Source organism: Sylvia atricapilla, chromosome 6 (assembly GCF_009819655.1).
Source record: "Sylvia atricapilla isolate bSylAtr1 chromosome 6, bSylAtr1.pri, whole genome shotgun sequence".
In the NCBI taxonomy this organism is placed as follows: domain Eukaryota; kingdom Metazoa; phylum Chordata; class Aves; order Passeriformes; family Sylviidae; genus Sylvia; species Sylvia atricapilla.
The window spans coordinates 14,218,500-14,241,990 of NC_089145.1; the positions used below are offsets into that span (position 1 = coordinate 14,218,500).

The following is a 23,491-nucleotide window of genomic DNA, read 5'->3' on the forward strand; positions in this document are numbered from 1 at the left end:
ATATAAAAAGCAAAAGCATGAAAGAATAATCTGCTCACTGTCTAAATAGAGAGTGCCAATTATCTAAAAGAGATTTTATTTGTTCTTACAGTTTGTCTTCACTAATCTTGCATACACTTTGCATCTCTGAATTCAATACAATTTACATCTTGGAACATCTCCCCATACAACTAAATCTCTATAGATCTGCATAAGCAAATACTCCAGTCCTCCTTTAATGATGACAGAGATACCAGATGGCTGCAGATTTGCTAAGAACTTGTTCCTGTGAAGTTTGGCAAAGACTTGTCTTCATAAGGTTCAATATATTTTACACACTTCAAAACTGTAAGATTACAGCATGAAAGCTATTCTGTTTCCCCTTCTCCCAATCTGTCAAAATAAAAAGAAATCTTTATTAGACTTTCATTACTGGATACTCAGTGCTCCAGCATGGGAGCACTGCCTAAGGATCAAAGAACAAATGGCAGATATTATGGAAGTGCCTAACCAATTAAAGCAACTTCCTACTCTTCAAATAAGCTTTGTGCTCTTGCACCACAGATCAGCACACTGTCACAGTGGAGCCTGAGGCACCTCAGACAGCTCCAGGGCTTCTCATACCCCTGCACTGCCCCACACAGAGGCATTAGCTCACACTGCTGTAGCTACCCTGCTTCTGCTGCCTTTCCTGGGAAAACCACCCAGCACACCTCTTCTCCATGGGCAAAGGGTTGCACTGGTTCCAGCAGTAACCAGTTACCCAAGAGGGCATCCTGCTGCAGCTCCAGAGACTCACAAATCCTTTCACAGTTTCTAGCCATTAAGAGCCCAGATGCTGAATTACATAAGGGCTAAGGTCACACCTGATCCCAAGAAAAACACGAAATTCAGAGAACTTGAAAGATGAATCCAGCTCTTAAAACAAAATGAAAGTTCTCAGAGTGCAAAACTATTACAAAACAATTACCAGCACTAACTAGGCCAGGTCAAATTTCACCAATTTTACCCAAACTGACAACATTTCAAAAGCAGAGAAATGTTTGAAGGGTGAGATGAGGACTTTCACCTCTGTACCTGTGAGGCACACCGAATGATAGGAGCCTGCAGCAACTGTCTTCACCTTTACATCTTCCAGGCCTAGAAAAAATGAAGTCATATAAAATTCCTGCAGCAGGTATCAATACACACACAAACATGCATACAAGTGTAACAGGATGGTGATGACTTCCATAAGAAAAGACTCTGCCTTTGGGCCCCAGGACTCCCATTTTCCCCACAGATTATGATCCTCTATGTCCATTCTTGTCCTTCAGGCACTCCACTACATGTTTACAACACCATGTGGCTTTATATAAAGGAAGATACATACCACTCCAAATTATATGCTCTATCCACCCACACATAGGAAGCAGATTCCAGGATTACCTGCCACTTCACAGGGTTCCCTTGCTGTCAAGAACAGAGGGAGGGCTTTTCCTTGGCTTGCACGCTTTGCCCGAGATGCCATCCCAGTTCCCCACTGCAGCACCAAGCCACTGTCTTTTCACAGAAAATGCAAATAAAAGAGATTAAAACACATCAACCATCAACAAAAATCACTTCACATGTTAATGAACAGTCATTAACGTGTCATATCAAATTCAAGTAATTTTCACCAATTCAAATTACACTATAAATGACCTTCATGCCAAAAAACATTCAGATTATCGGGTGAAGTCAATAAGCAACAAACAGCTGCAGTCTCAGTATATAGGTAAGAAAACTCAGAAGGTAGGAAGCTATTGGAGAGTCAGTAACAGAAATCCCCTGGTTGCAGTACCTCAGGAATGGATACCAAATTCTTGCACTTTCTCTTCCCTTTCCCTCTCTTGATGCCAATTTGTCTGTGCAGTGCAGCACAGGGAATCACAGTTCCCAATATTCATACAAGCACCAGAGATCTCACTATTCTTCCAAGCATCTCCTGTGCACCTTCAGCTCCACTACCTGGAATCCATACTGAAGTTCATGCCAAACTAAACCAAATACAAGAGCAGGTAGTTTGCTCTTCCTCAGTTTTAACACAACGACGCCAAAAGGAAGGGTTTGATTTCTACTGTTACACCATGAACAAACTTGGAATCTCTACTAACAGCAGGAAAAATATTTTGTTTCATTCTTGTGATTTTCCAGGTGTCAATTTCAATTACATCATTTTAAAAGCCATTATTTATGTCAGTTCCATTTTGAAGCATCTTATACAAACTTAAATTACTTTGCATACTATAATGAGTTCAAATACTAAGATACTTGGAGTGATCAGAAGCCCTTTTTCCTGAAAAAACCCACCTTTATGTTTTGTTTCAGAGTAAGAAGAAGGAAATCAGTATGTTTTCTATCCATCAGAAGATTAACTTCTTAATAAACCATCACTCTGAATTCTTGGAAAAAGTTTTTCCCCATGATTTTCCAGGAAGATGGCTCTAGAATGTTTACTATTCATGTTACTTTGTCCCAAAATCTTACAGTCCATGACTTTGTATATTTCCCCTGTGATATTTAAAATAAATAGTAGACTAGATAAATTTCATCCTTTTTTCATCCCTCTCCTCCTCCAAGCTATTAAAATCCCATTTCACTTGTTACTGAAAAGATACTAAAATTATGACATAGTTACCTGTAGCAGCAAGGGCATGTCTCAGTCCAGCAGCAATATTCACCACCTTCTCTTTGAGAGACTAAGCAAATAAAAGAAAATTATAATTTAGTTGCTTTTTGCACTTAGTGCCTCTAAAAACAAAACAGACCAAACAGAAGTGGAATACTACAAAAATAGTGCTCACAATTCCAGCCTGCATGTCCCAATGCATATCAACATTTTGTATCACAAGGTAAGTAAATTTTGACTAACAAAAGTTAGTGGGAACATCTTCAAGGAATAAAAAATAAATCAGCAAAAGCAACTGGATGCACAGCCTTGTGGCAATAAACAAAAAAAACACAGTCAAAATATTCACCTGAAAGAAGAAACGTTGGTGATACAAGTATGTTTATTTCTATTATAATTTTAACTCAGTGCTCCTCAAGAATTACACCAAATTCTCCACAGTAAAAACTGGTGATAGGCAGTACTATGTTGCATTAAGCTGTTCAGTCTTGCCAAATTACTGAATTTTGGAATTTTGTTTACCAATGGAGAAAAACTTGAAAGCTTCCCTCCACAGCAACAGATCTCAGAAATCACTTGGAAGTTTCCCTCTTCTGTTAGATCCCACCCTGTCTTGCTCTTACAGGGTTTGGCAAACGCCCTGGATATCTATCCTTGATGGAAAAGCAGCAGGTGTATTTAAAAGAGGTAGCATCAAGCCCAAGAATTTAAGTGATACCAACCAAAAGAGCAAATATCCAGCATGAATATTTTGTTTGGTGAGGGATGAGAGAGATTCACACCAGCACTGTCAATGCTACCAAATTTTAAGGCACCACACAATGCAATGGATACTCCTGGGAAACATCAAGGGCACAGAAACATCAAGTGAACTAACTCCTACTCACCAGTGGTCACTTAAGGGATCAGCTGCCCTCCTTCTCCTACTTTAAAAAAGCAACAAAGGAATATCTGGCATGAGCCATGATGCTAAATAATTTGCCTGAGAAGTGAGTCAATTTTCTGTTACAAGTGGAAAACTTCTTCACACAGCAAGAAAAGCAGCCTTAGCCATTCAATTCACCTTTGCAAGCTTATCTGTAGCAGATAGGCACTACAATGAAAATTAGCTAAAGAGCCTGGCTTAAAGCCCATTGAGGTCAGATGAGGTAAGCTGCTGGAAGCAATATAAAGCACAACACCTTCTAAATCTTTACCTCAATCTTTTGTGGAATCAAGCACGGGCCTGAAATTTGAGGAAGTCCCAGTTGTCCAAAAGAGTTTGACCCACAGGACAGCACTAGGCCAGATCCTGCAAAAAATGAAATGTTACAGCAGGATCAGTAAACCCATGAGCAATAGCACTGTAACATTATAACAAGCACAATAACACAGCCAAGTAGCTCAAGAAATGACCTAACATGTCCCCTTACAAAGCCCCTGAGGCTAAGGGCTTCTTGTCTTACACACCATGTCCAGAAAAGGTCTCAAGTTCACTGGGACACACAGAACAGAGAGGGATTTAGCTTGCAAGGCAAGTAGCTTAAAACCTGTGAGTGCCAGCACATAGGATCATAGAACAGTTTAGGTTGGAGGGACCTAAAGATCATCCAGTTCCAACCCCCTTGCCATGGCAAGAACACCTCCCAGTATTTCAGGTTGCTCAGAGTCCCATCCAGCCCGGCCCTGAACACTGCCAGGGATGGGGCATCCACAGCTTCTCAGGCAACCTGTGCCAGTGCCTCACCACCCACCCAGGAGAGAGATTCTTCCTAATAACTAATCTAAACCTGTCCTTTTTCAGTTTAGAGCCTTTGCCCTTTGTCCTATCACTACAAGCCCTTGTAAAAAGTTCCTCTGCACCTTTTGTGTGGCTCCTTTAAGGTTCTGAAATGTTCCTACAATGTCACTCCTATCACAGATGTCCAGGGCAGGTGCAGCCTTTAGTTTATGATGGGGCTGTGCTGCTTTGTGACCACAATGCACCATACAATACAAGGCAGTAGAATTACAGGGCTGGTAGTTCCCTTGCTAAATCTATATCTGATGTGCAAAATACAGAAAAAACATGGCCTCAGTTACGCCATTTTTAATCAAAATAGGTGGTACCTTACTATTCACTCTGCTCCACCTATGTCAGAGTGATTTCTTATGTGGATGGAACTACTCAAGTAAGGTACTACTAAGACTCATTATGGATGTCATGACTGGGTATTTGGTAATGAGCTGCAAACAAGTTCTGAATCCATTACTCTTGGAGAATTTTTGAATGTGATCATCAGTAGCATTTGCTATAAAGTGAAAGCCATCTTTCAAATATGCCATGTTTCAGAGAATGGCTAAATCCTGAATTCATTGCTAAACCAAATTCCATATAAGGTTAAGAGAATTTGTCCAGGGTTAGGATGTTCTGCAAGTTGAACAGCCCCAGCTTTTTTAGCCTTTCCTCTATCCCTCTGATCATCTCGGTGGCCTCCTCTAGATTTACCCCAACAGCTCCATGTCCTTCCTGTGCTGGGACTCCAGAGCTGGATGCAGGATTCCAGGTGGGTCTCACCAAAACAGAGCAGAGGGACAGAACCCCCTCCCTGCCCTGCTGCCCATGGGGCTCAAGATGCAGCCCAGGACATGTTTGGCTCTCTGGGCAGTCAGTGCCATGGCTGGGGCATGTCCAGCCTCACCCACAGAACCAAAGTCCCTCTGGGCAGGGCTGCTCTGATTTGTTCATCCCCAGCCTGGGCTGACACCGAGGGCTGTCCTGACTCAGGTGTAGCACCAGCACTTGACTTTGTTGAATTTCCTGAGGTTCCCAAGCCTCTGTTCAAACTTGTCCAGGTCCTTCACATCACACAAGCAATAGCATTGTTGAACTTTCAATGTGTTCTCTACATCAAGGTATTTCTTCAGCACTTAGAGAAAAAGATTTACCTACTAATATGATTGTAAAATCCCAGCCACATGCAACTTGTTTTACACGAAAGCCAGACAGGGCAGTGCACAAAGCAAAATGCAGCACATCCTCTGTGTGATTCAATCCCAACTGCCCATCTTTGTTGTGGCCACATACAAAGAGTTGTCCTGTACCTAGAAGAAGGAAAAAAAAAATTGTGTTCCACTTCACAGATTATAAAGAGAAATTTATATCTGTGAGGTCCTGTGACAAACAAGGACAGTGATTACATGTAATTTTAAGCACTGCAATCAAGTAAAAATTAAAAGAAACAGTTCTTTCTGATGCATCAGAAATAACTCTGAATAACTACAGCTGTGGAGAGCTGGATCTGTCAAGGGAGACAATCCATATAGTGAGACAGGCATCTCTCACAATAAGATGCTTTTTTTATCATGTTCACATCTGTCTGTATTCCTTCTTTTACCATAATCAGCTGTGGCATACAGCACAACCTTTCAAGGGCCAGGTGTTATCTTCTGCTCCCCACTTTAACACTTCTAAAGATCGACTAACATTTGGATTCCTCCCTCCCATCCTCAATACAGAAAATCTGGCTTCTCTGTATGAAAGAAACAGCTGAAGAAAAAGTCCTCACACTTTTTCCTCGAAGCAACCACACAATATACGAGCAACAGGAACTTCCCCAAACACTGAGTTAACTGTGAGTAGAGGAAGCTGGTTTGCAACTAAGGATTGTACTTGCTCAGAAACAGCAGCCACAGAAAGGTGGCAGCACTGAACCAACAGGGAAACACGCAAAAAAAAGTGATTAAAAACCAAACACCCCGTGCAAGAGCCGTGTTTTTACCAGTGATAACTGCAGAATGTCCCCCTCCTCCAGCAATGCTTACAACGTCTTGACATTTGCAGGAAACATCTTTCAGGGCCTGAGGAACCAGCACATCCTCTTTATGACCAAGACCAAGTTGTCCATAGCTGTTTGCACCCTTCAAAATGCACACAGAAAAATAACACATTTTTTTTAAGTTTACAAAAGAAGCACACACATGCTCCCAAGGACAAACAAGCCTATTTGGGATATGCCATGCGTTAACCTACTCCTAAAAATCCCCTGATATGTCACATAGGATTCCCAGGATAACAGACCAGGACTGTCCTAGCATTGCTGTCACTAAGGGTGTCTGTGCCACAGACGATTACCACATGTTTAATTTTAATGCCAACGATTCCCATTCATCGCTATGGTCTTATTCATGCCACTGCTTTCTGGCAGCCTACCTCCAAATCGAGAGCAGAAAGACATGTTACCTTGCTCTGAAGCCTAAACAAGTAAATCAGAAACATTGACACCTCATTAACGAAGTCTTTTAAACTAAAGAGGTCCAAATGAAAATACACCAATGATAGGCAGTATAAATTTATAGGTACAAAACTATAGCTAGTAAACACACCACGGAAAGCAGCAATTGCCAGCATGGTAACAAGTCAGGGAATTTCAGCTCTATGTCCAAAAGTTCAACCCTCACTCACAAATAGGGGATACCACAACCTTCCCCATCCCACAGCGCAGTGACAGCAACACTCCACACCCAGCTGGTGATCCCCAGGGAATGTTTTACCTGTGCGCCCATCTGCTCTCACTTCACCCTCCACCTCCCCCGAAACATGCAGCACCATGAGCAGCGAACGAAGGCTCAAAGGCCGCATTAAACATTCTGTACCTACAGAAACACGGCCAGAATGCCCAGCCCACAGCGCACAGGTGGGTGACATGTCGGGAGCGGAGCTGCACAGGCACATCGAGCTGCTGTCTCACAGCCACTGCTGGCGATACGCACTTACAGCGTGCTACAGGCGCAATTCTTTTGAAAAGACGTGCCACAAGCTGCCGTTTTAGCCTATAAATCGCAATGAATTTTCAAGCTTTGAGAGCCAGGCAAGCCTCGATGAGGGGCAGGAGGACCCGAGGGGCTGAGAGCCACACGCGGGTACCCCAGCACCGCTCCAGCCGCCCTGCCCGCACCAACCACGGCCCCGCGGAGCTGAGGGGCTGGGCAGCGTGAGGGCTCTCAGCCCTGCCGCGCCCACCGAAACCGCGGCGTGGCTCCCCGCGGGGCGGGCACACCGCGGCCCCGCTGCCCCGGGCAGCATCCCGGGAGGGCGAGCAGCGGCCCCGCCACCCTCCCGCCTGCCGGGGCCTTGCCGACGGCGAACAGCTCACAACAACTCACCCAGGCGAACAGCCGGGGCTCCATGGGCCGGGGCCGGCGGCTCCCGGCGCTTCCCGCCGCCCGCGGGCCGGGCAGGAAGGGGCGGGCTCGGGGCGGGATCACGGGCCGGCCGCGCCTGAGCCGCGCCGGGAAACGCGAGCCCCGGGCCGGCGCCTCGTGTCTGCCGGGAAATGTCAAAAAATGTCTTTGACCTCCACAACAGGAGACGGAGGAGTCCTGCAACTTTATCTGAACAAAGGGAGGGCTCAGCGGGGCACACGCGTAATGAGGTTTTCTCTCTCAGGGTTTCAGAGGGGGCAGACCCCTTTTATCCTAATTGCCGGCGGCATGTTGCCCTCTTCCTTTCCCCGTTGGCTGACGTACCAGGAAGGTACCGCCTTCCCGAGCCGCCTAGCACACATTATCCTCTCGAATTTAGTGTTTTACCCCAAAGCTGAGCTGTGCAGAGCCGTGTCTGTGTCCGGGACAAAGCCGCTGCCCAAAGGCGGTGGGGACACTGCGACCCGTTTGAAAGGCGTCAACACCCACACCGTCACCCGGCTAAGGGTTTGTGAAAACATGACTTTCTTCGCATGTTTATTGCTATGGTGCCGAAGTAAAGAGCTTGGGTGATTCTGATAATTACCAGCAACTCCTTTATTTCGTTGACATTTAAGCTTCCACAATGGTGTAAGGTACTGAAATTATCACCGTTTTACAGAAGGTTTGGATGGGTGAAGCCAAACATACACGTTGTTAGTGCCGTGGAAGTGCATCTTCTCCGTACTACTTCTAGCAGTTAACTTTTTATTTTGCTACACAAACGCAAATAAAGATACAACTGCTGTTTTTACTAAGTACTTGAAAATAGGTGCTAATTTAACAACTTTAAGAACTTCTACTTGAGATGTATACATAGTTCAGACAAGGCTTGAAGTAACACAGATCTATGTATATTTCAACAACATCAATAAATCCAATGTTGTTAAAACTATAGCTGAATATTAACTGTTATCACAGAAGCAGACAAAACAGATCCTCTCTTACTCACTTAGAAGGTTTCTTCTTTAGAAAGACAAAGTTCCTAAAATCTATTTTTAAATTAAGTGTAATGTAAGCCATAAATGTTGTAGATCATAATTCAACATCTGAAATGCTCTTTAAAACAAAGTTATAGCAGCTTAATGGCCACAGAAGAAACGATCTAGCCTTGATTTAAACAGTGAGTATGTGTGGAAAGGTTGGCCTGGCAATTGCTTATGGAGCAGAGGTGTCCTACTAGAAAGCATATGAAACTCAAAGTAATTTTGAAGCACAGAGGTTTCATGAAAGTCCTTTCAAGTTCTAGCATCTCCGGTGTATTTAAGATTTCACACCATACTTGCAGCGTGCTTTCTGGATTTCCTGATAAGATCTGTGTATGAAAAAACCAGTGCCTAGGGTGCTATTAAATACAGCCTGCACATCACACATCCCCCATTTGAATGTCTCATGTCCTGTACGTGTGGCCAGGACAGGAGCAGCAGAAACTTTGCACAGCTCTGCAGGGTGCTTGGAACTGTGGGACCCTCAACACAGGCAAGTTTGCTACTGTGCAATGCAGACAATTCAGCAGGACACTGCTTCCCAACATTTCCAAAGTGCTCTTTGGAATCAGGTATACTTTACAGTACAAGGTAATTTGTTACCTTCATAGCCACAGAATTCCTATGAAATGCTTGGGCCTTTCAGTTTCACTTATAGTTTGATTGATAGAGAATGAATGTGTTCAGGTCAGGTAAAGAAGAAACTGAATGTATTTTTGTGCAGCTTGTGCAGGTCAAAAAAGTGACTGAGCAATCAACAGGATATTTATTTTTACATAAAGTACACTGGTCTATGAGCTTTGGCTGTTATTTTAAACTTAGATGTTATTTTAGAGCAGATTAAGCTATTTTGAATATGAAGTTGCAGTTTGGAAATGGTTTTAGGCTTTATGCTAAGTCAATGCTTGATGGGTTGCTGTATTTTTTGTTAAATTAATTCAATCAGGAAAAAGGTAAATGGTATCTTTGTAAGGAAAGGTCTTCCCTCAGGTGCAATATCAAGGACAGCAACAAAAATCCTGACTCCTAGCCACTAGCAAATCACTTAAAATAAGCGTAATTAGGATTTCAGGCAGCAGCTATATCTCAGCCTTATACTAGAAGCATGCCAAACAGCACATTTGCAACCCTTTGTGGCAAGAATAAACCCTTTGAAAGCAAGATTTGACCCTTCCCTTCTACTATGTTGAACCTCCAGCTATTTGTGTATTTGTGAATTGTAATCATTCAAGTTTCAAACTTAGTAACACAGACTTAGAAACACTGAATTAGCGCAGCTTCTATGCTGTCATGTCTTCAGCACTATGCAATCCGTAGCATAGACCGCTGGAGTCAGAAATTGAATTCTCCCTAGGCTGAATTACTCAGTCTTTGCCTCATAAGCCACCTCCTGCAGCATCTGATCCCAGACCTGATCCACAGACCACACTTTTTCTCCAGTCTAACAATGTCTCTATTCCCGTACAAGTTCTAAAAGGCAACTCTGGACCTTTTTTACTTAAGGAGGATGGAGGAATGCATTTATGTGAGGAAATTTATGGAGAGCAACAAGATAAAACTGTTATGTTCTTATGGGCCATTCACTCTTCGGTGTGTAAAGGAGTTCTGCATGCAACACATTATATACCTAGAAAGAAACCAGTGGGGGAAAGGGAAGAATTGGCTTGCACCACAGTGCTGACAGGGTGTCAAACTTCCAGCTGCTTGCCCATCTTGCTGAGGGCATCGCTGACAATGTCCAGCTCATGGCGCAGCTCGTTCACCACGCTGGCGATGCTCTTCGTGTCTTTCAGGATCTGCACACTCTGAGTGTAGGGGTTGTACTTCACCCCAAAGGGGCGCTTGATGGTTTTTGCAAACTCTCTATTGAGGTGAAAAAAAAGAAAAGAAGAGTGTGTTATTGCCAAAAGAGGATGTTATAAACAAGACATAAGCCACAAATGCATTCTCCGTATGCAGCCAGTATCAATACCCGTTTTTCTAAACTATTTTAAAATAGTTCTAATTGTTATGTATCTCCCACCCAATACCTGGAAGACCAAGAAAATTCTAACCAAAATTCGAACACAGTGAAAAATAGTTACAAAACTGTAATAAGGGTTAAAGGGTTTGATGCTGCTACAGAGAGATATATAAAACCAAATCTGCATTTATAAAAAGAAGGAGAGGGGGGAGTGGGATGGAATCTGTACCTCATCTTTTCCTTTGCTTCCTCAAAACTTTCGGAAACAAAGTAAACCTCCTGGAAAGTTGTAATGAGACATTCTTGCTTGCAGGTGACCTTTGGATCAAAAGGCTTGACTTTGGCACTGTCAGAGAGTGAGTGCTGGTAACGTGTTATCATGCGTCAGAGGAACATCACCATCCATAGAAACCAGGAGGAAGATGACATATGATAAAGTGAATGAAAAGGATAATGTGAGATTATTTTAATGCATCACGTGTTAAAATTTTTATCTGCAGATGAACAGTGATTAAAGCCTAACAAACCGAATTATTCTGAACAGACATATTCTGCCAGTCTGGGTGAGAAAAGGGACTCCACAGATGTGAGGCTTGTATAAACAAGAGCAGTGTTTTACGAATCTGGTTAAACCAACAGAGCATTAATCTTACCTGGACTATAACATCAAGAAATTAGACTTCAAAAAAAGCAAGGGGAAACAGTGGCAATAATAATGAGGTACAAAGAAAAGAGGCAAACAAGCAGTAGCCATTCTTACCTTGAGCTCACTAATCGAAGAGAGCAAGCCAGCCCCATAAACTCGTAGCTGTCCCTCTTGCTTGCACAAGCCAAACTCTACCGTGAAGAAGTAGCACTGAAACAGAGGAGTAAAACAATTCAGCCTTCATCAAAGATGCTGTGGTGAACTAGATGGGAGTATTTGTATTTGTAGGTAGCATAAAATCATTGCAAGTATCAGGTAATTATCACTCAGTTATTTAAAGAAGAGGAAAGCCAGAATGGAAGGAAGAAGAACCACAGGGCTGCATGTTTCTCATAAGAAAGGTGGATGTTTTAGATCCCTCATCTGGGCTGGAAGATGGTAATGCCAGTGCAATCATTGAGGTGTATATCTGTTTGAGAAACCCTGACATGAAATCACAGCCTCAGCTTAAAACAAACACTGGATAGAGAGGATGTTTGAGTGAGTGAGAACAGCCCACTGCAGTTTGTTTCTCATTTACTTAGTATGCTGTAAAATTAAAGACATTCGGTATGCTGAATTTCAGGATTTCTGCAGCTATACAGGAAGGAACACTGTTTTCATAGATGGCTTAGTTCTGCTCCCACTGAAGGTAGTACCACTAGGAAGTTTTACCACTAGCTACATGAGATGGGAAAAGAAATTTTAAAAATTGGCAAGCTAGTTCTTGCATAACTGGCACCAATTATTTTTCATCTAAATTTACTTTTAATCTTAAAATACTCTTGCCAAGGCATCCAGAGACTGATATCCAAAAAATTAGTTTAGTTTATATTATTTTAATTTCTTGACTGAAAAGTATCTAATGCTAGCACTCCCCACATTCAATAACATATAATTTCAATTCATTCTATACATTGAAGAAATAGAACACTTTCAAATCATTGAGTCATGTTCCCAGAAGAAAGAATTTGTCTGAAAGAAATAGACCATAAAATTTCAGTCTGCAAGAAGTGATCTACCACCAGAAGCCGAAGCTGACAGTAGAGTGAAGAAAAATACCAGTCATATCAACTTTAAAGTGGGGTTTTTCCTCCTAGCATGGAAAATTTTTTCATGCTTTGAAATTCAGGGACCAGTGAAACATACAGATCTAGCAGCTGGTGTGGCTAACACTGACATGAACTCCAAATTTATTCGATGGTGTGGGATCAGCCCAGTGAAGCACAAAGCTTTTGATGGAATCCCCAGGCACTCAAACACTCACCGTTGCCAGTTTTTGGACAGCCTCATCCGATGCCCCAAGTGATGCAAGACCAATTTCCTGGGAGAACTGAGCAAAACTGGGTTCAGCCAAAAGAGGGACATGGCCTAGGAGCTCATGGCAAGTGTCACTGGAAAAAGAAACAAAGCAAGAAATCTCATGATTTGTCTTTGTGGCAAAGTGAAAATGCAGCACCTCTTTAAAGATAAAATGTCTTGCATTAAACTTTATTGTCCAAAAGACAGAAAAGTGTCACCCATTTCTCTGAGCAGACCATACCAACCCTATATAAAGTGCATAAAAACAGATTTTCAAAGGAAGGTGCCTAAAATTAAGGTCTGAGCTCCCCAATTTCAAGGCAACTGGATATTAAACTAACTGCACATGGTGATATCAGTAAGAGGAACTCTCCAATAACATCCTGTACTTTTGAAAATCCTGCACTTATGAAGGTGGCAGTTCAGCATGCTGTAACTTCATTACATTCAGCATGAAGGCTGGGTCTTCAGCACCTTAAAAATAAGTTTTATGCTGGTGTTCTTGACCAGCTTTTAAGTAACAAAGCTCTGGGCAAGCAAGATTGAAAACTTTCTCTCAAATTCTACCACAGGGTTAAATGACTCACGGCTCTGGTGTATAGAGAGGGTCCGAGCTGTGTCTGACATATTGAGTGCAGTGAAAAACTCGGAAGGCTAATCCTGCCAAGAAGTCTCTGGGCGACAGATATCCAGCAACGGGGCGAATGGTGAAGCCTGTGCGCTCTGAAAGTGAACAGACAAACTGTTTAGCACAGGATGCACAACACCTGCTGGGACTGAGGTGACAGCCATGGCACTACCTTGGCTTAAAAGCATGTGGGAAAATGAGGCACGATTAGAAAAATTAGGTGTAGGCTTGAGAATGAGCAACATTTTTTAAAGTGGCCCTACCTCTGTGCCAATGGATTTCCTAGGGTTCCGTATCTAGAGTCAACAATACAGCCAGGTATCTCCTTAGCCAATCCTAACAATCTTTTCAGCCTCTGCCCCTCAAATGTCATTGCACGCATTGAAGGCACAATACATTAAAACACAGATGGCCAAAAGGCCTCTTGAAGGACCAGAAGGAATACAAGTCACCAAGGATGTTTCCTTGTGCCCACAAAATAGTGGGATTTGCAGTGGACCTCAGTTTATTTTCAAAATTAGAGAACTTTAGAAAACCAGCACACTACCTTTCAGGAAGCGGGACACATCTTCCAGCTGGGGGATATTGTCTTCCCTGTACCCACAGTGTTTGGTGAGCAAAGGTAGGTTTTTAAGGTACTCTCTGCAGGCATATGTTGGGTAAAGATTGTTAAGCTCTCGGTACACAGTCCCCCAAGTCTTGATCTCCTCCTCAGTGAATTCAATCTTGGGAATTGGATCACCACTGCAGGAAGAAGAGGAAGAAAAAACATCCCTAGTAAATGGCTAATAAGAGGTGACTCATTTACCTACTATTAGTATCTAACACCTGTATGACTGTGACACCTGGCACTAGACTCTGTCAAATACACAGTGAGATCTGGTCTATGTCCTGGAAAGCTTTTAGTCTAAGGACTTGCCTTTTTTTCACTTTAACCAGCTGTCAGGAATCTTTGCATTGAGCTCACTTAAAGCATTGCTTCTGTAAACAGTTTCGTAACTGTTCAATGCCAAAAGTAAGGTTTAAAATACCTACATAGTCTCTTCACAGCTTCAGGAGCTGATAACACATCCTTTTCCATGTTGGATTTCTCCGTCTGCAATTACCCTTTTAACTTGTTTCAGGAAAAGAGAATTCCCTAGATTAACAACACATGGTGTGACAGCAGCTAAATATACACATCAGGTAAAAATCATGCTTCTGTGCAGGAGACAAGTGCCTGTCTGAGCATATTAATTTTAGTCTCTTTTCCTATTTAGTCCTCAGGACCTTGAATAAAGTGGAATATGGTGAAGCCAGTGTTACACTGCCTTTCCACTGCCAGCCAGGGAACTGGCATGGAAAAATCTTTCCCAAGAGAATCTCTGTCAACAACACATTAACAGTAATCAGCTCGGGAATGTAGTAACCAGTTACATTAAACACACAGTGCAATAGAACTCTAAATACAGACCTTTTCTAGGTCATTTTCAGTTCAGGAACTTGACACCTAAATTCAATCAGGCCATATGAAAATCACATTTAGAAAGAATTTACAGCACTGAGTTATGAAACCCTTGCTGCTTTAAGAGCTCCACCCCCTGCCAAGAAGCATTTCTAAAGACAGAAGCTCTTAGAATTTTTTTTCACAGAAAACTTCTTATCTACACATCACACATGCTAATTTCAACCAGGAAAGAAAATGCAAGTATTAACATTTGCTCAGAAAGTTTACTTTCGTGGTCACTGGGCTGGATATTGGGATTTTCCTCCCCTGCCTCTCCTTTGCAGAGCAGCTGGCCAAGCCACACGGCCTCAGACTGACCAGAGGTGCCCCAATCTACCTTCTCATCTTGCCTTACATCTCCCTTCCATACACCTCCTTGGCTCTGATTCCTGAGCTGAACCTGCATGTCTCAGCCTGATCTGAGCCCAGGAAGGTGAGCTCCTCACAGTCCACTTTGCTATTATGTTAAAACACCCAGAAGGCTTCTTCTGGAAGAATTCAAACTTACTGTTTGTAGTTTGTAGCCAGGTCTGCAAAATACTTTCGCCTCTTGCGATAAACATTGTCTTTGAAACCCTGGTGGGGAGAAAGAAAAACACTGTTCAGTGAGTTTCCAAGCCATAATAAATAAATCAATTTAAACCAGGACACTTGACATTTCTTCAGTTGGAGAATAGAAAAGTATCATGTGTAAGAATGAAAGGAGAGGGCAGGAAACTCTTAGAGGTAGTCTGAAATGTTTAATAGATGCGAACTAAGCAAATACTCCAAAGTAGGAATCAGCTGGTTTATGCAACTACATATTCTAGAGAAGGATTCATTTTAGTTGTATCAGTATTCATACAAAGTTTTTTACTGGCATAATTTTTCAGAATTATAGAACAAATTGCCCATTTTCACTCCCCAAATACCAATTTGGTTTCTCCAGTAAGGAAGAAAGAGGAGGAAGAATGCCTGCATCAAAATAGCTTTTTTTAGCTTCTTTAATTTGTATGTGACCACTCAAGGCCCTGACCTGGAGTTCTTGCACTGGCAAGCCCTGCAGAAAAGCACAGGAACTGAATTCAGTCAGTCTTCCATGAAAAAAGAAATAGACATGAAATCCCCAAGAGAAAGTGCTCAGACCCCCAGAAACACCATTGAGGGAGAGGAGAGGGAGGAGGAAAAGCTGCAATTTTTTTAGGTCAGCTCCACAAAGTATGTTTCCAGCTATGGACTGGATGTAGGGAGGGAAAAGTACTTACGGGATGGTCGGCATCCAAGTCAGACCCGTACATCAGCACCCGGTTTGCACATTTATCCAAATCTGAGATCTTCTTCGGAAACCAGGGAACGTTCTCCATGCCTAGGGAAGGCATGGAATCCACAAGGTTATTAATAACACCGAGCACGCCGAGGGAGGAAACGCTGCTTTCAAGTATGGCTATGGTGGTTACAGCTCACTGTGTAAATTAAAGGGGCATGAATAAGACAAGGGAGCTCTTTGCCTATCTGGCACCAGCCTCCAGCTCACACTTCCTCTTCGGTCACTGCCACAGTCTGCACAGCCAGCTCCAGAGCCTCTGGGAAGGAAAGTTAACGCAGGTTTCTCTCCTGTAGTTAGAGTAGCATCTAGAGGATCCCATGGAGACAAGGTCTCCCTGTGTAGAGCTGCTGGGAACCTTGTAGGGTACAAAGGGTGCAGAGGAGAACAGAAGCAATTTGCCTCTGGTCCCTGGGCAGAGTGGGAGCAGATTAGAGTCCTCTCATCCTGCTTTACTGACCATGGAAAATGGATGTTTCGCCATGATTATCTACGTGAGAAGCATCCAGCTCTGCCTTGAGGGGTCTGGGGGGAAGGGGAACAGGAGGCCTCACTGCCTGAGAGAAGGTGCATCATTACATTTTTTCTACCAACTATTTTTGGGGTTTTTTTAGCCTAGGAGAGTTTTTTGCCAAGCTTATGGCCGAGCAGTAATAGACTATTTTTCTGCCTCTTCAGTTTACTTAAAAAGGTCAGGAGACTGTTTAGATGGAATTTCCCCTTACTTAGGGCTAAAGTAAGCCATTTTATCCAAGAACTCCTGATCTCTCCTTCCCAAGCACAATAACTGAGAAATACATGGGACCAGCTTCCTGCTGCCCTGAACTTTGGCCATCTCTTTAATTAAAAGTAAAGGTAAACACAACACATAGTATCTAAAGGTATAAGGCACCACTGTTATACTAATATAAGTATCCAGTTACAATTAAAATTGGATTAAAAAAAGACAACAAAATCAAGAACTAAATGAGGAAATTGCAGAATCCCTCTGCCACTCTCCCCAGTGTCTGAACTGAACTGGGGTCTGTCAGTATTACACCTCTGCCACTGTGGCGTACCCAAGCCCTGCACTCAGACTTTGCCTGCTTTGACATGCACGGATGCAGGACTCCCACTGGCACCAGCTGGGCTGTGCTGGGAAGGGACAGGAGCACAGACAGCAGACACAATTTGTAGCAGGCTGACACAGCCTGAACTCCCAGGTGACAGCCAGACTACACTCCCACACAACACAGAAACAGGTACCTGGTAGCAGGTGCCTGAAGACACAACACAAGTGCAGGTGTGGACAACCATAAAACAATTTCAAACCAACACAACTGGAAGTGCATTTTCATCTGAACCGCCTTTTGTACCCACCATCTTCCTGGACATTGAAATGCTCTGTTGGGCTCACAGAGACAATGTTGACGTGGGATTTCAGGAGCTGGAAGATCTCGTTCAGTTGTTCCCTGTTACTGTCACAGTCCACGAAGATTTCAAACTCAGAATTTCGTCTCTTGGACTTCCTTGACTCAATGTGTACCAGATTTACATGCTTCTCCTGTTTAGTAAGAAGTAATGTTCTCAAAGAGATAGGCTAAAAACAATTGACTAAAAGTTAAAATAGTTTTTCAAACTAATATTCTACTGCCATGAACTCTTCACCACCTCTATGAACCTATTTTAGCTAATTGGATCTCTTGATAGCAGTCTGCTGATTGAAGGGGAGAAAAGGTTTGATTTTCTATTCAGAAGAAAATGAAAGCAAACCTGTGTTCTTTCAGGTTTTTTACATTCAGAAAGCACATAAAGACACAGTCAGGAGGTTTGAATTCATAGACCTTTTTCTTTCATCCTTCCCTTAGGAAGCTGATTAGCAAAACTCACCAAAATGCCAATCAAGTCACCATATAATTATCTCACAAGCAAGCAAGGGATTTAAAAGCAGCAGTTTTCAGGGCATTAGTTTCACTTTTCTTTAATCTGAAAAATTATTTAATCATGTGTTTTATATTAGGAACACTGAGAAAACCCCAGGCTAAAACACGCAGGGCCACATACCAGAGCAGTGGCACTGCACATATTCCTCACACAACACCTGCCCAGCAGCTGTGCAATTGCAGCTCCTCTGCCACCTTCAGCTTGCTGGGCAGTGTGACAAGGGCAGGACACTCGACACAGTGCAGAGCAACACCCCAAGTGTCTACCTGCCATCAGCAGGGGCTTCAGACCACCTCTAATTCCCAGCAAAACCATCGAGTGCCAATCCTCTTGTCATGAGGGAGAAAGACAAACCTCTCTCAGTGTTTAGTCGGTGCCAATAAGATTTTTAGCCAGCTATCATTTAATTTCTGAGGCATACATCTGCCTTCATGGGTAATTTTGAGGGCAAAGTGGGAGCCAGGTTAAGAATCACATCCTTAATAAATGGATGTAATCAATCCTTGTGTGTTCCAAAACTACCCTTATTTATTTAATTTAATTTTAATTAAATTTAATTATTTAATTAAAAAGTGCGGAGCTGCTGGGATGATTATATGATTATAACATACATACCTGAAAGAGTTTTAATGCTTTTACGAGTCCTCCAACTTCATTCTTCAAGGAAAAAATGATGGCTGTCCTTCCTCTTTCAGATGCATGGTCTTCATTCTCTTTGTTATCATCAATCATCATGTAAGCTGACTTATTCAACTAGATGCAAACAAACAAACAAATGTATTTGAATGGGTAGAAGTGCAAAAAGTGTAAGTTTTTACATTTCAGGTCGTCTTGGGGTAATGCTGTGCTTTGACTGATCAATGACAAAATGAAAACTATTAATTAAATCATAATGATAGAAATAAAGTTAAGCACTTATAGTTAGAATTTGTGAGAGATTGAAATACCAAGATATCTTTCTTTTATTTGAATGGTTTTATGGACATATTTAGTCATTCCCTAGGATGCAGAAAAATGTATATCTTTTTCAATGTATTGTTTATAATTAGCATTGTTACTGAGAGGAAGGGGAGCAATAAGATGTCAGCAGAAATAGTACATTCCACAAAACTCTTGTTAGCAGGTTCAGTGAACACTGGCAAAGAGAATAATCCAAGCCCCACAGGACATAGGTAGGAAAAGATGAATCAGGATTCAGTAGATCAGAATTGAAAAATCACTGCCTCTCTTTTGTTACATAACCATAAAACACTGTTTTCATAGGGCAAGGAGTCAAACCTAAGGAGGCAAAATGTTTTGCTGGCCAGAACCCGCTGGCTAAAGAGACAGTCCCACTCTGATCAACCACAGCCAAGCTGCTCCTCCTGCCACATCCCCTAATTTGTCTGCCAAACCCTTGGCATAATCACCCAAATCACACAATAAAAATGCAGACACTGTCAAGACCATGTGGTTTTGTACCTCACCAGGGATCACACTCCTCACTGTGTGGAAATCAGCAGCTATCACAGACCATATTCTTAGCTACATGTAGCCAGGCCATAAATAGAGATAATACTAAAACAGTAAAGAATGGGGAAAATGCAAAGTGAGGAAAAAATACAAAGCTTATGGGCCAAGGCTGTCCCTCATGTCTTCAAACCTTGTAAAAAAAGAAAGAATAAAGGGTAAATTTCTGATTAAGTCAGATAGAAATAGGAGAGGAACAATGAAGGTGCATTATTGCTATTTGGAATTATTTTTTGATCTAACACAGCTTTGAAAGATATCACTATCTTGAGACATTTTCAGAAATGAAAAGAGCAAAGCAAAAATGTAATCAAAATGCTCCAGTTCCATTGATTCCTTTACTCAGTCTCTCCAGCTTTTATGGTGCGATGAAAATATTTGGATTTCTGACTGGCTTCCCACCTCTAGTGAGCTGCCACTATATGATGAGCCTGGGCAACAGTGTCAGACCATCACACTGTTTCTGATCCACCAAAGTCAATGATCTCCCTCAGCTTGAGTCCAGACATCAAATTTTCTGCTGGAAGTGTGTGGCAAGCCCAGTCCAGGTTCAACTGAGCAGCCTGCAGGTTTCCCAGCTCACTTCAGTGTCAGATCACGATTACAGGAGGCAGGAACAGGCACTGAGCAAAGCCATTTCAAGCAGAAAATGAAAAGCTATGAACACCACGATTACATACAGGTCATTGGTTGTTTTCTCAAGTGCAGAGAGGGCATTTGTGTGAGCCAAATCCTGTCCAGATGATCCTGCTGTAGGAGAAGCAAAGAAGTCTCCACTACAAATAGAGTTAGGTGGTGGTCTTTGAAGGCAGTAAATGTAGGGCTGGTTTGTAGAAGAGGCTAATATGCAGCACGTTGGCTTGACTCCACATTTAGGATCACTGACTTAAGCCTGGATGAGCCTTTATGAGATCTGGCACAGCTGCATGCAAAGTTATGAGGTGCACAGCTGGGACAGACTACCTGCACCAAGAACTAATGCTCTCCTTTTGTGTTTTGCTGCTGCAACTTAGACTGTGTCTAGGATCAGGTGACAACATCTACAAAGTTATGTGTTTAAGAGATCAAAGCAGAAAATACAACAAAACATAGAATATTCTTATATTAACCTCTAACTTACAAATTACAAGTAGGACAAGAGAAACTGAGATGCCAAATGCACACTGTTTACATATTAAACCCTACATCAGAGCTAATAATTTGCTTTAATTAAAAGCTGAACTGAAGACAGTAATGCAGCAACCATTGGGATGCAAGGCAACAGGAGAAAATGCTAATGCAGAAACAACCCCTCTCCTCCAGTGGCTGCACTTCACTTATATTATATTCTCTATCAGTAACTCAGCAACCCAACTCTAATAAACTCTGATACTTTTCCATTGCGTGGTAACACTTTTGAGCTTTTTGGAGGGTGAAGGGGGAATTGATATTGCATTGATGTTTTTATTAATGATGCAAATCATTAACTGATTTTCCACCTGCCTGACTCAAGCTTGATGAAAATATACAAACACAGGGATGTTGTAAGACCTTTATTTAGATAGATAATTAGGTGCTCTCCAGTTAAAGATTGCACTTTTTGAGACCCATAGCAATTATCTTCCCTTTCTCCCTATCCCCAAAGGATGTTCACAGAGAGAAAGATATATGAAGGTGCAGATTTTGTGCTTTAATTTTTATATTAATAGATGACCAGGATTTAAAATTATCCAAACATATTTCCCTAAAAAAATTACATTTCAGAACCATAAATTGAAGATGAAAAATTCTTTTCAAAAGATTCGAAAAGGCATCAATACTGATTGACATCAATCAGGATTAATAAAAAATGTCAATGGGCATTTTATATTCTCTTCCCTTTAAGTATCTGCCCTGCTTTGTCATTGTCCTTTTGACACACTTCCAGGGAAGGGTGAAGACATGATTTTAGAAGTGATCACAACTAGATATCACATTACATTTTCCAGCCACACCAAAGTTCTTCCTAAGACTCAGAGCGCTCAGACACCAAAACAAAAGCTGTGCTGAGCAGCTTATTTGGCTTCCAAGTATCTGAGGGCTACAGCAAAGCAATATTTTTGTGAAACTTTACTCTGTTACTGTCAGCATTCTTGTCTTCACAAGGAATTTTACAGACTTTATCAACTGCACAGTATCAGTAACTGCAGCCAATGCCAAGTGCTGCTTTTATCTGATCTTCTCTCACGCACTAAGTAAATTCCCACTATAATGTGGGATAACCCAGGAGTGAGTTTTTCTGGGCTATATCACACTCTCTGTCTCCTAAGCAATGATATACCAAAAGTTGCTTTTGCTCTGCCTTATTTTCAAATGCTCACATTTACACTTAGAGATTTTTTCCCCCCCTCTTTTATCCAGAAACAGCAGTTCCATCCCAACCCCAGCGGCACTGAACGCTGCCACCGACGCCAGGGGAGCCTCACCCCAGGTCTCTCCAACTACCGCTCTCCAAGCAAAGAAAAAATTCTCCGGGCCAGAAAGCTCCCGTTTTTCCCAAATCCCCGTTCGAGAACTCCAACAGCGAAGCTCCCGAGCTGTGACTCCACAAAAGCGGCGTTTACTCCTCAAGCCAGGACCGATCCCGGGGCCGGGCATCGAGGATGCCGTCCTGCACTTCCCGTGCCCATCCCGCTCCATCCGTGCGCACTCCGCTCCTCACCTGTGCCCATCCCGCTTCTCCTGTGCCCATCCCGCTTCTCCTGAGCCCATCCCGCTCCCCCTGTGCCCGTCCCGCTCCCCCTGTGCCCGTCCCGCTCCTCACCTGCCCGGCGGGATCCCTCGGGCTCGGCGCCGCCTCCAGGGATGCGCCGCGGCGGGGCGCGGGGTGCATGGCCGGGGCAGGCTCAGGGCAGCGCCCGGCCCCGCCGGCTTTATGCAGGGGCGAGAGCCGCCCCTGACCGAGGGGAGGGATGCAGGGAGGCGGGGGGAAGCGCTGCCCGGCCCAGCTGGGAAAGGGGCGCCTTGACCCTCTCCATAATGTGCGCTCAGTTTGCGGAACAGCGATGCTCGGACACAGCCACCACCTGCTCCCCGCCACGGCACCCCGGGAAAACCTGCCCTTTGCCTCCTGAGTTACACCTCCTCGGTCACCCGGACACGGTCACTCAAGAGGGGCCACAGGAGACTGACTTTTTGTGTGTAACTCAAGGGGGTTTGCAGTTAGCATAAATTTGCACACCACGGTGCTTAGGGGAGCGAGCATTTGGACGGAGGGGGTCTTCCTCAATCGTGCCACACAGGTGCTTCCCAACACTTGTGCACTCTCTGTAAAATTTCCTGTATGCTGCCTGTGGGAAAGGGAAGGCAAACTGCATCAGAAGTGAGAGGTGGTGAAGGCTGGGCCTGTAGCAGAGGGGCTCTGAGCAAAGTGGCCTCCAAGGCTGCGGGGGACTCAGCAGTGAGTCCCCTGAATTCTTGACAGCACATAGTGCAGGTTGTAGTCTCAGAGAGGAACACGGTGGGCAGATGTATTGAGCTCTTCACTAAAAACAGCAGTGCATTTCTGCTGTGAAAATGAATTGCAGCATATTACTTCTTTTCTCAAAAGCTCCTGCACATACAGGAAGAATAAGCACGTAGCAGAAAATGACATCTGTTTGTATCATCTATGCTGTAATTTATTTTCTGTATGCATCTTGACATGTTTATAATATAAAAACTCATGGATTTTTAGACTCCAATAATCCCAGTCCTCACTGACTCCTCTCAGGTCAGACTTGGCAACATTAAGATAAGGGGATTTTGGTCTACAGCAGGAGAAGCCAAAACGTTCCCCAGGAACATAATCTCTTGGAGGCATTAGAGGTCTTTTGGGGAGGAGAGATGGATTATTTTCTAATTGATCTGTCCAAAAC

At 43.1% G+C, this 23,491-nt stretch overlaps 2 protein-coding genes and 1 long non-coding RNA gene across 6 annotated transcripts in view; 1 reads left to right on the forward strand and 2 right to left on the reverse strand.

Annotated features, from left to right (window-relative positions):
* SERGEF (secretion regulating guanine nucleotide exchange factor) overlaps positions 1–7,878 on the reverse strand; it is a 139,767-nt gene extending 131,889 nt beyond the window's left edge. For all 4 annotated transcript variants that reach the window (XM_066320844.1, XM_066320846.1, XM_066320845.1 and 1 more), the window contains exons 1-7: positions 7,754–7,878; positions 6,370–6,508; positions 5,537–5,692; positions 3,826–3,920; positions 2,639–2,699; positions 1,408–1,521; positions 1,057–1,119 (exon numbers count right to left, since the gene is read on the reverse strand). In XM_066320844.1, the coding sequence (XP_066176941.1) occupies positions 1,057–1,119; positions 1,408–1,521; positions 2,639–2,699; positions 3,826–3,920; positions 5,537–5,692; positions 6,370–6,508; positions 7,754–7,777 (652 nt within the window). In that variant the 5' untranslated portion in view covers positions 7,778–7,878. The remainder of the gene's footprint in view (positions 1–1,056; positions 1,120–1,407; positions 1,522–2,638; positions 2,700–3,825; positions 3,921–5,536; positions 5,693–6,369; positions 6,509–7,753) is intronic.
* A 335-nt stretch (positions 7,879–8,213) lies between these two features.
* LOC136362394 (uncharacterized) lies at positions 8,214–11,244 on the forward strand. The gene is made up of 2 exons (XR_010743793.1): positions 8,214–8,299; positions 11,094–11,244. It is a non-coding gene; the product is annotated as an uncharacterized lncRNA (long non-coding RNA).
* TPH1 (tryptophan hydroxylase 1) lies at positions 8,375–22,467 on the reverse strand. Its single transcript, XM_066320848.1, has 11 exons — positions 22,399–22,467; positions 18,723–18,860; positions 17,544–17,727; positions 16,126–16,226; positions 15,390–15,457; positions 13,943–14,139; positions 13,355–13,490; positions 12,733–12,859; positions 11,541–11,636; positions 11,010–11,143; positions 8,375–10,680 (listed from the first exon to the last, which is right to left on the reverse strand). The coding sequence occupies exons 1-11, from the start codon at positions 22,465–22,467 to the stop codon at positions 10,506–10,508; spliced, it is 1,425 nt and encodes a 474-aa protein (XP_066176945.1). The 3' UTR covers positions 8,375–10,505.
* Positions 22,468–23,491: the final 1,024 nt, after the last annotated feature.